The 13,866-nt window shown below is 38.4% G+C and overlaps 1 protein-coding gene across 3 annotated transcripts; it reads left to right on the top strand.

Annotated features, from left to right (window-relative positions):
- The first annotated feature begins 10,156 nt into the window (after positions 1-10,156).
- On the top strand, positions 10,157-13,554 carry erlec1 (endoplasmic reticulum lectin 1). 3 transcript variants are annotated; one of them, XM_072436790.1, is made up of 14 exons: positions 10,157-10,473; positions 10,548-10,652; positions 10,788-10,868; positions 10,992-11,069; positions 11,144-11,201; positions 11,274-11,320; positions 11,708-11,931; positions 12,229-12,409; positions 12,464-12,625; positions 12,702-12,761; positions 12,822-12,946; positions 13,021-13,098; positions 13,175-13,250; positions 13,450-13,554. In XM_072436790.1, exons 1-14 carry the CDS (start codon positions 10,336-10,338, stop codon positions 13,519-13,521), a joined length of 1,485 nt encoding a protein of 494 aa, XP_072292891.1. In that variant the 5' UTR covers positions 10,157-10,335; the 3' UTR covers positions 13,522-13,554. The 3 variants fall into 3 exon arrangements, with proteins under 3 accessions (XP_072292891.1, XP_072292893.1, XP_072292892.1); XM_072436792.1 differs by having other exon boundaries at positions 12,229-12,388; XM_072436791.1 differs by having other exon boundaries at positions 11,147-11,201.
- Positions 13,555-13,866: the final 312 nt, after the last annotated feature.

The raw sequence follows: 13,866 nt of genomic DNA on the forward strand, positions 1-13,866 counted from the left end.
AGCTCAGTGTCTGCTTCCATAGCTCTATAAAGTACTGTTCTTTTATAATAATCAGAGCTGTCAGTCGAATAATAGGTGGACAGCGCTATTTCATTTACCGTTGAAACTTTTACACGTTTCTTGAAAATAGCCGGACTTCCTTTTTAAAAAAAAATTATTGCCTTTATCATACAGGAGAGGGAAGTGTGAAATGGGGGATGAGAGAGAGGGGAGGCATGCAGCACAATAGCCGTACATTTGCAATATATCTAAACATGTATCAATCTGCACAATGGTTGTTAGTAAAGGATAGCAGTAGTAAAATTGATAAAAATATTGTCTGAATTAAGTATCTCAATTTCAGTTGTTTCGATGGAAGTATTTGTTTGATTTAATTAATATACATTCAGCTCAGGTATTTGGATACATCTAAAACCTCCGTAATTGATTTGCAAAAACCAGACAGTGTCAAACTTTACTATTGACAAACGCTCTGTGAAAAGGCGAGCGCTGCTGCTTGTCTAAACCGTGTAACTCATTGTCGACTTTGCGATGCTGTGCGCACAAAGGTCATGGTTTGACAGTGGTGAGACCAGGAAAAGGTCAGATTCCTTGTGCCATTTGGAAAAGAGGCTCCGAGATACCGAGATGCCAATATGAATTACCACATCCTTCATAGTTCCCCCAATATGTGCCGTTTACTGAATAGTTCACAGGCACATGCTGCTGTAGGAGGAGAACGAAGCCTGGGGAAAGTGTACAAGTTTGCAAAAGTACATAATAAAGTGCGACTCTTTAGTTGAAGTGTGTTGTAGATATCCAGCAGGGAGATGACTTGCATAACCTCAGTACATTGCGACCTCGCGTGGGTTTGCAGTCTAAATAAGACTATTGGTACAACCGCAAACTGCTCTCCACATCCTACTTTTGTGAACTAAGGAGAAATATTGCAATAATCTAATAAAGTTGTGTTTTTGGCCTGCAGCGATGGATGACCCAATGAGGCAGTTAGCAAACTTTGCCTACTTCACAATGGAGGACCACAAAATCTCAAGTTTGTAGGGAATTCTGTTGGAAGAATGTAACCGTTTTTTTTAATAACGCCATGTCAAAGTGCCCACTACTCACAGGGAGCTGCTGGAGAAACTGTAAAACACTAGTTCCTTCTATTTGCTATTAAAAAAACGATTAAAAAGTAATACAAATGAAGCTTGTGTACCTTCAGTAACAGTCCTATTCATTGAAACACATTTATTTTCAGTTTTTTTGTACATTGAATCATTAACATTTATTCAGTCATTGTCATTGCAAAGATTGTTACATTTACTCAAGTTTACTAGCATTGTATATATATATATATATATATATATATATATATATATATATATATATATATATATATATTGACAGTGTAACAGTATTCTTACTTTTATGAAGGCTTGAGTTACTCCTCCCAGTGCGAGCAGGTCTAGCAGGGACAAAAGCTTATCCTGACAATAAGGATTTAAACATTTATAAATCAGATGTTACACCCAGTCAGTAACTCAAGTCAAACAACTTGCCTTGTCATAAAGAGGCAGAGAAATCCGAGGCACATTGAGTGTAAAAGTTGATTGATCTGACACGTTTTTGTTTTTTCAAAATGTTTCTGTCCATCCTGGAAGAACACCAGACTTTTTTGACCCTTTGAAGCACTATCATTTCTCCTAATATTACAGGCATTTTATTTGGGTAGCAGTTTATGGGGACCACTATATATTTTTGAAGTAACGTCACACACTTCTCTGTCACTTCAGCTTCTGTGTGACATTTTGTACTTGCATGTTCAAATTATCTGGCATTTGCACCTGACTTGCGCCACAGACTTCGGTTGTATTTTAGACTGTAAATCGTGGAACGGCTCTTGAACTTGTGCGGCATCTCTGACTTCTATGTAGACTTAATGATTGACTACAGTCCAACATGACCGGCCAAGGTCACAAATACACACAAGAGACACAGTTGTTTCAAGAAAAATACTGCATTTTGAACACAAGACAAAAGAATACAAGAGCATTTATTTCCAGTCTTTTGTCGGTTGGAGCAGTACTAAGCACACTCTTTACTATTGTATTGGTATAAGATGAATAATAAATGTTTAGGGGGACATTGTCATGGGATAAGGTTTGTTTTTTGTCATGAACAAACCACATTAGGCAGCCCCTTCACATCTCTCACCAGCTAACCATCTGTGGCCCAAACTGGTGCCAGTAAGACATGGTGACTGTGTTCAAATAATGATGGATTGTTGGATTTGTTTGCATCAATAACATTACTGCAGTCGAATACAAATGAATGGGCAAATGCAGTAGCATGAATACTGTACCATAAGAGTGCACCATATTGTAATACAGCTCAGGGGTTGTTTTGGTTTGAAGCTTAGACTATTTCTATTCATGTTTGTATAGTATATGCGACATTATTTAATCTATAATTGTTTTTTTATCATCAACATTGGCATTAAAGTTGTTGTAACATGTAAACATTTCTTGAGTAGCCATCAAAACGGTCGCAAGATGATTTCAAGATATAATTACAAAAATGTCTTTCATCTATAATCAAAATGAGTAAAATTAGGTTAATTTACACAAAAAATGATTACTAAAAACAACATTAAACCTGATTTATGTTTTGCCAATTGAAATTATTACTTATATCATCAATATCATTTTACAGGGGATCCCAGGTCAATGCATGATTATTTTAAGGGTCCCAGTCTGAAATGTTTGGGAATCCCTGCCCTGCACAATGCACTTCAATGTACTCCATCATTTTTATTAAAATTCTACAATGAATTTCTAAAAGTAAAAAGTAAAAATAATATGTCTATTCTTTCCCAGCTTTGATTTTGCTTCCTTGGTCCTCTTCAAGCCCCTGTCCGATTGGCTGACAATTATGATAAGGTAGTAACAGGAGATCTCTGGGGAAAAGGGAAAATCCCATAACCTCAAATGATGATAGATGCACTACTCAATCTGCTGTGAATTAAATTACTTTTTCATTCTCATTTAGATGCATTGGGGCTTGTGTGTCTCGACATACTCTGATAGTGTCATTCAAAAGCCAAGTCACAGGCGAAATGAAATCCCTTGAACCAGCGCCACGATTATTTGAAGCCTTTCCAGATCCTTCCAACCAAAAAACTCTCTCATTACCTTCTCTGCAGGCATGTTGGGAGACGCACCCTGATCCGCTGACACGGCCAAATCCATCGCTTTCATGTTTCTAACACTGCTTGTTTTTACTTCTTTGCTGAATTTATACAAGCTGTAGGCTTTTACAAGATTCATTTAGCCCATAACTGCCAGGCCAAAACAACAGGTGCTGTAGAACAACAGAGCACAACAAGCCAACTCATGTTGTCATATTAAAATCTGGATTCAAACCTGTGAGCCTCTTTTTCAAGGATAAATGATCTGTTGAGCCGCAAGACTTTTGGCTCTCACTCTTCAGTTACAGATGCCTCTCCTGTCTATTCAGCACCTGCACTTCTATATTTATCCAGGTTTGGGACTGGAACAATAAGATTGCATTTGAACCAAATGCTGGCAAAATGAGTGGATCTGGGAGGGTAGAATGGTAAATCTTAGGAATCCAAACAGAACGGCACTAAAGAGTTATATTTCTTGACTGACCTCTTGCGGCTTTTGTAACAGAATACCACTGCTAAAGGACCTTTTAGCTGGCCCATAAGTCATCATTTAAAGCTGTTTTTTCCAACCAAGGTATGGTTGGGTAACACAAGCACTTGCCTGGGGTAACTTAGAATGATTTATATGATGTATAGTCATCTTTATGTTCACATAAAATGAGATACTGTTTTGCAGAACCCCTCAAAATCAGTATAGAATCTCAATAAATAGTCATAAAAAGTACAAATATAAATACAGCATAAGCGCCTAATTTCGAGCAGAAAATGCGTCACATCTACACCTGCAGTCATACATTTTAACACTGTTTACACACATGCAATAGTGCGACCTGAGTCTACAGTGCCAGTGCTCATTTAAGAGAAAGGTGGAATTCAATAGTATTTAAAGATAAAATGTTCTTTGTTATACATATTAGATCCGGATTAATGTTTCCGTAAGACAATTTTGGCATGAATATGAATCAAACAAGAAAATATTTTAGTTTGTAAGATAATAGCAAATGGATTTATAATAAAAATAAATAGCGGATCACAAAATGGGTAGAGTTCTCAGAGTGAGACAATGCTTAGGGGCTACTCACTGATTTAAAGCATCATTTTGAAGCTTGAGGGTAAAGAAATTAGAAAGTTAATAATAATGAGCTGTAAATGTGATTAAAAGTCCATCCACAGACACGGTGCTGAGGTGTTGGCTGTGTGGTTTATAGGCGACAGCTAAGGATACATCTTAATCTCACTGCAGACCTTCAAATGCCAGGTTTCATTTCTCCTCGCTCCCTTTGGACTGATGTTATTATGGTTCTCGAGATGACAGTTGTATCAATTATGCATAAGGTGTGAATGTGCGAAAGGCATGTATGCAAATCAGGTTCACCCCAGCCATGCCGAAATAAATGAAATCCCATTTGAAAATAGGTATCACCTGGTAAGTTAAAAACTCTTCACAAAACACACAGCAATGGGGAAAGGAGGAAAATGTCACTCAAATACAGTGGAAGTAAAAATACAAAATATATATTAATTAATGCAACTACTGAATGGATTTGACATAATATTTTATAAATATTATAAATTAATCTAATCCAACTTCATTTGTAAAGCAAATTTTACCAACACAAAGTCCCCAAATTGCTGCACAGAGTACAAAACAAGCACAAGCCGCGCTAGTGGCGATGATGGCTCTCACCACCCGCGCGACCGCCTTCCAGCGCGACCGTGTTTTGTTGTTGTGTAACGATCTGCTCCTCAGAGCCCAGTTACCATTCATTTATTTAGGGTGTAATAGTGATGCGCAATGCTTTTGTGCCTGTTTGAGCTGCTAATAATGTCAGATCATGTGTAACCTGGAAAATAAAATGTCCACGCCCCAAACACTTCGTTGTGACCTCGTGCCTTTTACTTTAACCAAACAAAAAATCATGTCACACGGCTTCAGTTTACAGTTTCAACGGTCTCAAACCTTCACGGTGTTCACAGAGTTTAGTCATTAAATCCAACTGAGAGAAAGTATATTCCAAAAAAGACGGGTAATCCACAATCAATAATCCACAATCAGGCGCTAGGCCCGAGCGGCACCAAAATCACCAAACCCAAGCTCCTCCCCCCACCTGTAGTAACCCTAAGCTCCTCCCCCCACCTGTAGTAACCCTAAGCTCCTCCCCCCACCTGTAGTAACCCTAAGCTCCAGTCCACCCACCTCGGACACGCCTCCCATTCATAAAAAGGAATACAGGGCGGGATACTCAGAAAAGCGGGCCGTTACACACATTTTTTACGCACCTTTTGTGGCTATGCTACAGTTGTTGTTGTTGTTGTTGTTGTTGTTGTTGTTGTTGTTGTTGTTGTTGTTGTTTTATGGCGGTGTTGGCATCCGAGGCGACCGTGTTTTGACCGTGTTTTGATCGCGATTGCCCCGACACTTCATTCTCTTAGACTTTATACTTTAGACTTTATTCTTTAGACTTTACACTGCACCCCCTCCTCCCCGTACCTCCTTCACCTAGCAAAAGAGATCCGCCGCCATTGCTGATGCTAACACTAATGCTAAGACCACAGCACAAGAGGAATGTTCCATCAAAATAAAAGAGGAAGAGAAAGTGAAGGCATTCATTGCGCCTCTGCTGGCCAATTGTGAAAATACACAATATCTGTGATGCACTTTTTTCATGGCGTCTCGAGGAGAATATAAACCATGAGTTTCAAACAAATCAGACAATGTTGAGTTTTTCACACAATGGGTAGGGGGCGCTATAGAGTCAATTTGTTACATGGGTATTTATTATTTCCAATAAGACCATAAAAACACATTAGAGAGGGAAATATGAGCTCCGTAGATCAATTCCATTAGGCGTGACTTGTCCTTGAAAACACTGAAAATTAAGCCTTTTTTGAGGGCGTGTTACGCGGAGACCGTAAAGAATATCAACATTCTTTTGGATATTTATTAAATTTCAATGTCTTTAGATGCAAAAGATGTTGTTTTGAGCTCGATCGGACAAAAAACCTAGGACAAGTACGATTTTGAAAAAAAAAAGTCAAGCGTGGCGGTGCCACTTTGATTAGACATGGCTGACTTCTTGTTTATCATAGAGCGATGCTGCCAGGTGTGTTTTACTCCTCAAAGGTCAGAGGTCAAAGGTAGCTCTATCACTGTTCCACGTGCCATGTGCCTAGGCCAAAGATTAAGCATTTCATGTTTTTTCTTTTTTGAACTAGTCGGCACTGTTGCGACGGCCGTTCTCACAACCTCCATTTTATTCGAGTTCGGGCCGAGCTGATCGTGTCTATGCCCCCGTGTGTGACCTATGACCCCATGTGTGACCTATGACCCCATGTGTGACATTCATCAATGTTAGAGGGTCAAAAATGCCCGAGTTGTGACAAAATTACCATGAAAGAATAATAATAAGAAGAAACCAGGCAATAACAAAGTCTCTTCGCATTCCATGCTCGAGCCAATTCATTCCATTCCATGCTCGAGCCAATAAACAAATTAATTAATTAATAAATATGTACTAATCAAATAAAAACAAATTAAAAACCATATAAAATATAAAATAGTAAAATTCGGTCAGAGGACCACACAATTCTCATGCTCATGGTTAAATGCCAGTGAATAAAAGTGCGTTTTTAAACAAGAATAAAAAGCATCAACTGAAGGTGCAGTCTTTATGTGAGGGGGAAGAGCGTTCCAAAGTTTGGGGCCGACATCAGAAAAGGCCCGGTCGCCCCGGGTTTCGAGTCTCTTTGAGTCTTTTGGGGACAAGAAGTTGGAGCTGGCCCTCAGACCTGAGCGAGCGCAGGAGTGTAGGGAACAATGAGGTCTGAAATGTACGCGGGGGCCAGTCCGTGAAGTGCTTTAAAAACAAACAATAACACTTTAAAATCAACTCTAAAATGATTGAGGAGCCAGTGCAGTGAAGATATAATAAGTGTCATATGTTCTCTACGACATGGGCCGGTTAAAAGACGTGCTGCGGTATTTTGAAGGTTAGCTTGGCTGATCCCAGTGCACAGAGCATTACACTAGTCAAGACATGTAGAGATAAAAACATGGATCACCCACTGCAGGTCGCTAAAAGATAAAACCCATTTGAGTCTAGATAAAAGCCGAAGGTGATAAAAAACACTGCATTTATCTGCTTGTCAAGCTTAAAATCTCCATAAATGATGACACTAAGGTTGGTGGCTGTAGACTTGATGCAGGGTTGGAGAGACCCCAATTTTAAATTAAAATCAACTGCTTTGTTAGGCTTAAAAACAACTTTTCCTTTTTTGACTTATTCAGGTTAAGGAAATTCATAGCCAACCAAGCCTTGACATCATCCAAACATTTCAGGAGGGAGCCAGGGAAATATTTTTACTGGCAGATAGACTTGGGAATCGTCCACATTAAAGTGATATGATATTCCATGTTTTCACAAATCTGACCAAGTGGCAGGAGGAACAAAGAAAAAAGAATAGGTCCGAGAATAGAGCCGTGTGGGACTCCACAATGTAGAGGGGCCCTTGAAGAAAGGAGTCCCCAACTTTAAAATTAAATGACCTGTCGACCAGGTAGGACCTGAACCACTCCAATGCCGTTTCCCTGACACCCGCACGGTGCTCCAAGCGAGATGAGAGAATTGTGTGGTCCACTGTGTCAAAAGCAGCTGGTCTAAACCCAAAAGAACTGCCACACTCCCAGAATCAGTCATTACAAACAGCTCATTAAAACCTTTAAACGAGCAGTTTATGTGCATGAAGTGACCTGATTGATAAATATCTATTACATTGCGTTGTTGTAAAAAAGATTGTTGCTAAATTAAGACAAGTTTGTCCAGGAATGATTAATTGTAGAAAAACCTCAAGTGTAGTCATGGACACTATTTTAGAAAAACAAGGTAATTTAAGTTAACATTAAACATGACCGCATTCAGTGGCAGAAAGTTAAACTATAAAGCAATTCTACTAGAAACAGACAATTGCTGAAAAATAAAAGAAAATAAAAACAAATTGAATTAAATACTCAATCTCAATCATTTAAATTGCATTGTAAAACAAAACCTAAATCTAAAAATGTTGAGATAAAGCAATCTTAGTTTTTGAAATGTCACAAAAAGATTATGTCACATTTATTTGTACAATTATTTGTATCTGTATCATGTTTTTTCTTTCCAGGCAAAGCACTAACATTACCATGGAGACAAGCAGGTGGCTGACCCTCCACCAGAATCAGTTGCATCTTTAATCCTCCTCAAATCTTGTGGATATGTATGTATGGTCTACTGCAGGCCTGTAGAGAAAAAGATTGTGTTTGTGAAGGGAAAATGTGTTCAGATCTGCTCTGATGAAAGTGAGCAGTGATTTACTCCTCACGGCTGAGTCTGGATCATGTTCAATCATCCTCTTGCGTGACTTGAGCTCAGCCTTTGACATAGTTGAACATAACATTATTTTGTATTGTTTGGTCTGTTGGCCTGCCAGGCTCTGCCTTGTCTATGTTCCACTCCTTCTTTGCATGACCCAGAATCCTTCACTCGTCTGTCTCTCTGATACATACAGTGACATACATCTCAGACTTCCTTCAAGTCAAAGAATCCAACATTGACCTACTTCTCTTTGTTCCTCTTCATGCAACTGGACCTATGAAACCTTACCTGGGTAGTTTATCCTTTTCCTGCTTTTTCCTGCAATTTATGAGTTACCTTTGACACCAACCTCAAATTTGATTTTCACATCACAAAGGTTGTTCAATTGTGCCATTGCAAATCAGAAACATTGCCAAAATAAAGCCTTTTCTCTCCCATGGAGACCTTGAAAATGTCACTCATGCCCTCATCTTCTCTTCAATCGACAACTGCGATGCACTTTATTCTGGCCCGAGCCATTGTTATTACTCTACACCTCCACATCCCTCTCCTCTTAATCCTGCTTCATTTTGTCTCAGGTTTCTTTTGTAATCTCCCTCCTTCTTCACTGGCTCAAACTCAAAAGCTTATAACATGTGATTTATTCTTGAAGCAACAGTGACACCATCAGGTTATCAAAGGAACAGTCATTAATAGTCATTAAATTAATTTACAGCAGCACAACCGACAGACGCGAATACTCCACACATGGCCAAGGTCTATCAATTACCAATTACTTTTGTGCACTATATAGTTTTCATGTGAACACCTCCGCTCGTGAGGCTCGTACTTTAGACTGTTGTGTTGAATCAACACAGTTGTTGTATGAGAAATGGAGCAGGGACCTTCAACCATTAAAGCTTCATGCTTTTACACATGAGAAGAAATCACAATGTTTATTTTTTCTTTTAATTTCAGTCATGATTGTTGTTTAAAAGCAACACGTTTTTTCAACATATGACAATGTAAGAATTTAATGGCATTTTTATAAAAAATGTGTGTGTGGTAATGTACTATGGTCAGGATATAAGATAAGATAAGATAAGATAAGATAAGATAAGATATTCCTTTATTGTCCACACATGGGGAAATTTCATTGATGCAACGCAGGTAGATACAGAGGTAGATACAGAGGAAAAGAACAGATCACTTATAGGAAGTTTGAAAAACACTCTCAGTAGAAGATCTCCTATAAATAAAAACTCCCATAGACAAAACCTCCCATTTCCCAACAAGGGAAAATAAATAATAAATAAATACCATTGCATGTGATCACGACAGTAATTGCACATGAATATGTGTCGTGACAGTAACCACGGATACATAATATATATATATATATATATATATATATATATATATATATATATATATATATATATATATATATATATATATGTATATATATATATATATATATATATATATATATATATATATATATATATATATATATATATATATATATATATATATATATATATATATATATATATATATATATATATATATCCCACTTTTGGCCACCTGCATGGATGTAACATGCCACCAGGTGTCGCTGTTGACATTTCCACCCAAAGCTGGGTCGGAAAAAGACGTGGCAAACAAACGTTCATTTCCGGTACGATTGTTGTAGTGACAGATTTTCAGCCTTGTCAGAGCTCACACCGGGGAGACTTTTAGTAGTTTTATTCCCGGTACAGCGCACTGTTAGTGTGAGGTGTGTGGCCCCGGTGCGCCCGGGGGAAGCGGCCTGGGAGCCGCTGAAAGGAAATCATGGCTGGGCTGCTGTTGGTGCTGTTCGGGGCGCTGGTGGAAATCTGCAGTAGCATCTCTGCAAACAGAGGAGGGTACCCCACTTTTACTGATGAAATCCCCTTTAAAATAACCTGGCCCGGGTCTGATTTTAAGCTGGTAAGATACACATTTACAGTCAGAGTCAAACGTTAAACCTATTTGCTTTAGTAAATGTGGAATCTCCGTTGCAGCCAACGTCAGGTGCACTGTATAAGGAGGAGGACTATGTTATTATGACCACCACAGAGCAGGAGAAGTACAAGTGTCTCCTGCCCTCTCTGACCTCTGGAGATGAGGTAAGGTGTCTTCAGCATTTCAAGATTAGCATTACACTTAGAATTGTTAACCACCAAATTATATTTTACATAGCCTGCAGATATTATATAAACATATGCCACAGAATGTTTACTTTTGTCTCGTGTTTGTCCCAGGACGATGGTAACGAGTACAAAGGACTTACTGCAGGTGAACTCCTGGATCCCTTATTCAAACGCAGCAGCTGTTCATACAGGGTCAGTTTCACTTCCTTGTTTCTAATCTCTGTTTCCAGCTGGTCAGATGTGCAAAGCATTTGAATAGTACAGCGTACCTTTGGCATATTACATTTTAACATGTTTTGGTCTGACATGTTGCAGATTGAGTCATACTGGACTTATGAAGTATGCCATGGCAAATATGTCAGGCAATATCATGAAGAGAAGGAAACTGGACAAGTCAGTATTGTTTCTTTATATTTATACATCTCCTTTTACTACAAAGAAGGGTTAATAACTGTTTGTTTGTGAAGAAGGTTAGTGTACAGGAGTACTTCTTGGGCAATATGGCACAGAAGAGTCAGTCCACAGGTGAGTGGATTTATAATACTGTCATTTAACGTCTAATACGAGAAATCTAATCCAGTTTGAATTAATTTTCAGAAAAGCTTGAAGAAACTGAAAGTGAAAAATCGGAAGACGATACAGAGGTTTGTCATTATCTTTTACATTGCCATTGAAACATACTTTGGCATTGTTATTGGAGCTCAACAATTTTGGTAAAATATTTAATTGTGATTTTTCTTACAAACCTTACGATTAGTTTTGCGATTTACGTCCAGGAGCGTTAACATTTTAGAGAAGGCTGATATCTGAACTGATAGACATACAAGAATGACGTGTTTGTGGTCTAAACTACAGAATTAGCAGGTTTTAACAAGATATTAAGTTGTTTGCAAAGGAATTATTTATTGCTGTTCTTGCGATTTTCTAATTGCGACAATTCAAATTGTGATTTTGATTTGATTGCAATATATTTTACAGCCTTGATTGTAATATTGTAATTAATCACATTTATATATTTTGTAAAACCTCAGGTGCCTACTAAGAACATAGAGGGTCAGCTAACCCCATACTACTCTGTGGACATGGGGAATGGAACGCCTTGCACCCTGAAACAGGACGAGGCCCGTTCTACATCTGTGCTTTATGTGTGCCATCCTGAGGCCAAACATGAGATCTTATCTATTGCCGAGGTCACGACATGTGAATATGAGGTGGTGGTTCTGACGCCGCTGCTCTGTGACCATCCAAAATACAGGTCCGTTCATGCCCTTCTTTTGTACACCTGTACCCTAAAGTTGTCATCTTAATTACTAGTTACTTAAGTTATTGTTTTCCAGTTTCTCAGACCAATTTCTTTTTAAAAAAAAATATATATTTTAAATCTTGTAGAGTTAAATAATAATTATTTATTTGATCAGACTTCACACCCTCAAATATATTACTATATGGGAGAAGTATCACATTGTTGTTGTTATATTATTACTGCCAATAAAAGAGTAATTTGATATTTTTATTTATTATTGATTCATTGACTTTCCTTCCTGTGTGTCAGATTCAAGACTTCTCCCGTCAATGCAATCTTCTGCCAGGCATTGTCAGGCTCACCGCTCCGACCTCAGCAGCTCACACAGCTGGACAAGGAGCGAGAGGAGCTGCTCAAACCGCCTTTTAGCAGCAGCAGCAGCAGCAGCAGCGCTTCTGAAACCAAAGAGGTCAGGCAGTCTGAGATGCAGGTGAAGTAGTAGCAGTTAAATGCATTCTATAAAGTGAATTTGCACTTTGAATAGAATGCGGCGTCTCCAGTGAGAGAAGAGGCCTTTTCCTCCACTCAAAAACCCATGACGGTCGGAGGGCAAACTCAAGTCACTGTAGGGACAACACACATCTCCCGTCTAACTGATGAACAGCTGATTAAAGACTTTCTTAGTGGCTCGTACTGTCTGCATGGGGTAAGAAAAGACTATTTAATATGTTTTTTTTTTTTTTAAAGAACACATTACAAATAAAATCTTCTTTGTTTTTTAGGGTGTAGGTTGGTGGAAGTATGAATTCTGTTATGGCAAGCATGTCCATCAGTTCCACGAGGTAATGCTAGCCTTTTGCATATTAAATTAAGTTACATGTGTAACTGAACATATTTTTCAGGATAAAGAACAGGGAAAGAACATCGTGGTTGTGGGGAGCTGGAATGTGGAGGAGCACATTGACTGGGCCAAGAAAAATGTTGCTCGATCCTACCAGTTTAAGGAGGATGGAGTTCAGAAAGTCAAGTACGATTTCTCTTTTGCAATATAGTATGAAAATAATTTGACTTTATTGTATTATGATTATACTTTTCCCATAGGTTGGTTTCGCACCTTTATGGACATGGGGATGTTTGTGATTTGACAGGAAAACCAAGACAGGTTGTTGTAAAATTGAAGTAAGTAACAAAGTATTGCAACTGGGTGTCTGTAATAATTAATGTATTTATTATGTTTTCATGTTTTGTTTCTCAGATGTAAGGAGTCTGAATCTCCGCATGCAGTTACTGTGTACATGCTGGAGCCTCAGACGTGTCAGTATGTCCTTGGGGTAAGTGTTTAAAATAAGCAATGATTTACATAATCAATTTCCGTTGAAGCAAAAGAACAAACAGTCCAAGCAAACTGCTTTTTATCATTTACTGAATGTCTAATTTAAAATATAATGGATCTTTAAACGCTGCACTTTTCTAGGCAAAGTGCAAAACACAGAAATTGTGCATACAAAAATGTACACCTTTTTTCTTCAGGTTGAATCTCCAGTTATATGCAAAGTTCTGGATACAGCAGATGAACATGGACTCTTATCAATATCCAGGTAAACTTATGGACTGTATTACTGTAATACTGGAGAGGTGGAAGAAGAGAGGTCAAGGTAATGACTCTGGCTAACTCCATAAAGCCAACAATGAGATGCACCAACATAAGCCCAGAAGACTGAGCCCAGGATCCACTGCAGTCCAGTTTGTGCAGAGTAACCCTGTCACCTGGGACGCCACCTCACCCCGAAAGACAGTGTATCACTTCTGCCTGTTCTCTGCTTTACTTCAAGTCTATTTATGGAAAGCAATTGGTTTAAAAAATAATGATAAATCCATATGTTTTAGGGAATTACAGATATACATTTTTATTTTGAGATGAAAAGCTGCTGTTTGCACTTGTCGGTC

Source organism: Eucyclogobius newberryi, unplaced genomic scaffold (assembly GCF_026437365.1).
Source record: "Eucyclogobius newberryi isolate DKJ021-1_F unplaced genomic scaffold, fEucNew1.0.hap1 SCAF_8, whole genome shotgun sequence".
NCBI classification, from domain to species: Eukaryota; Metazoa; Chordata; class Actinopteri; order Gobiiformes; family Gobiidae; genus Eucyclogobius; species Eucyclogobius newberryi.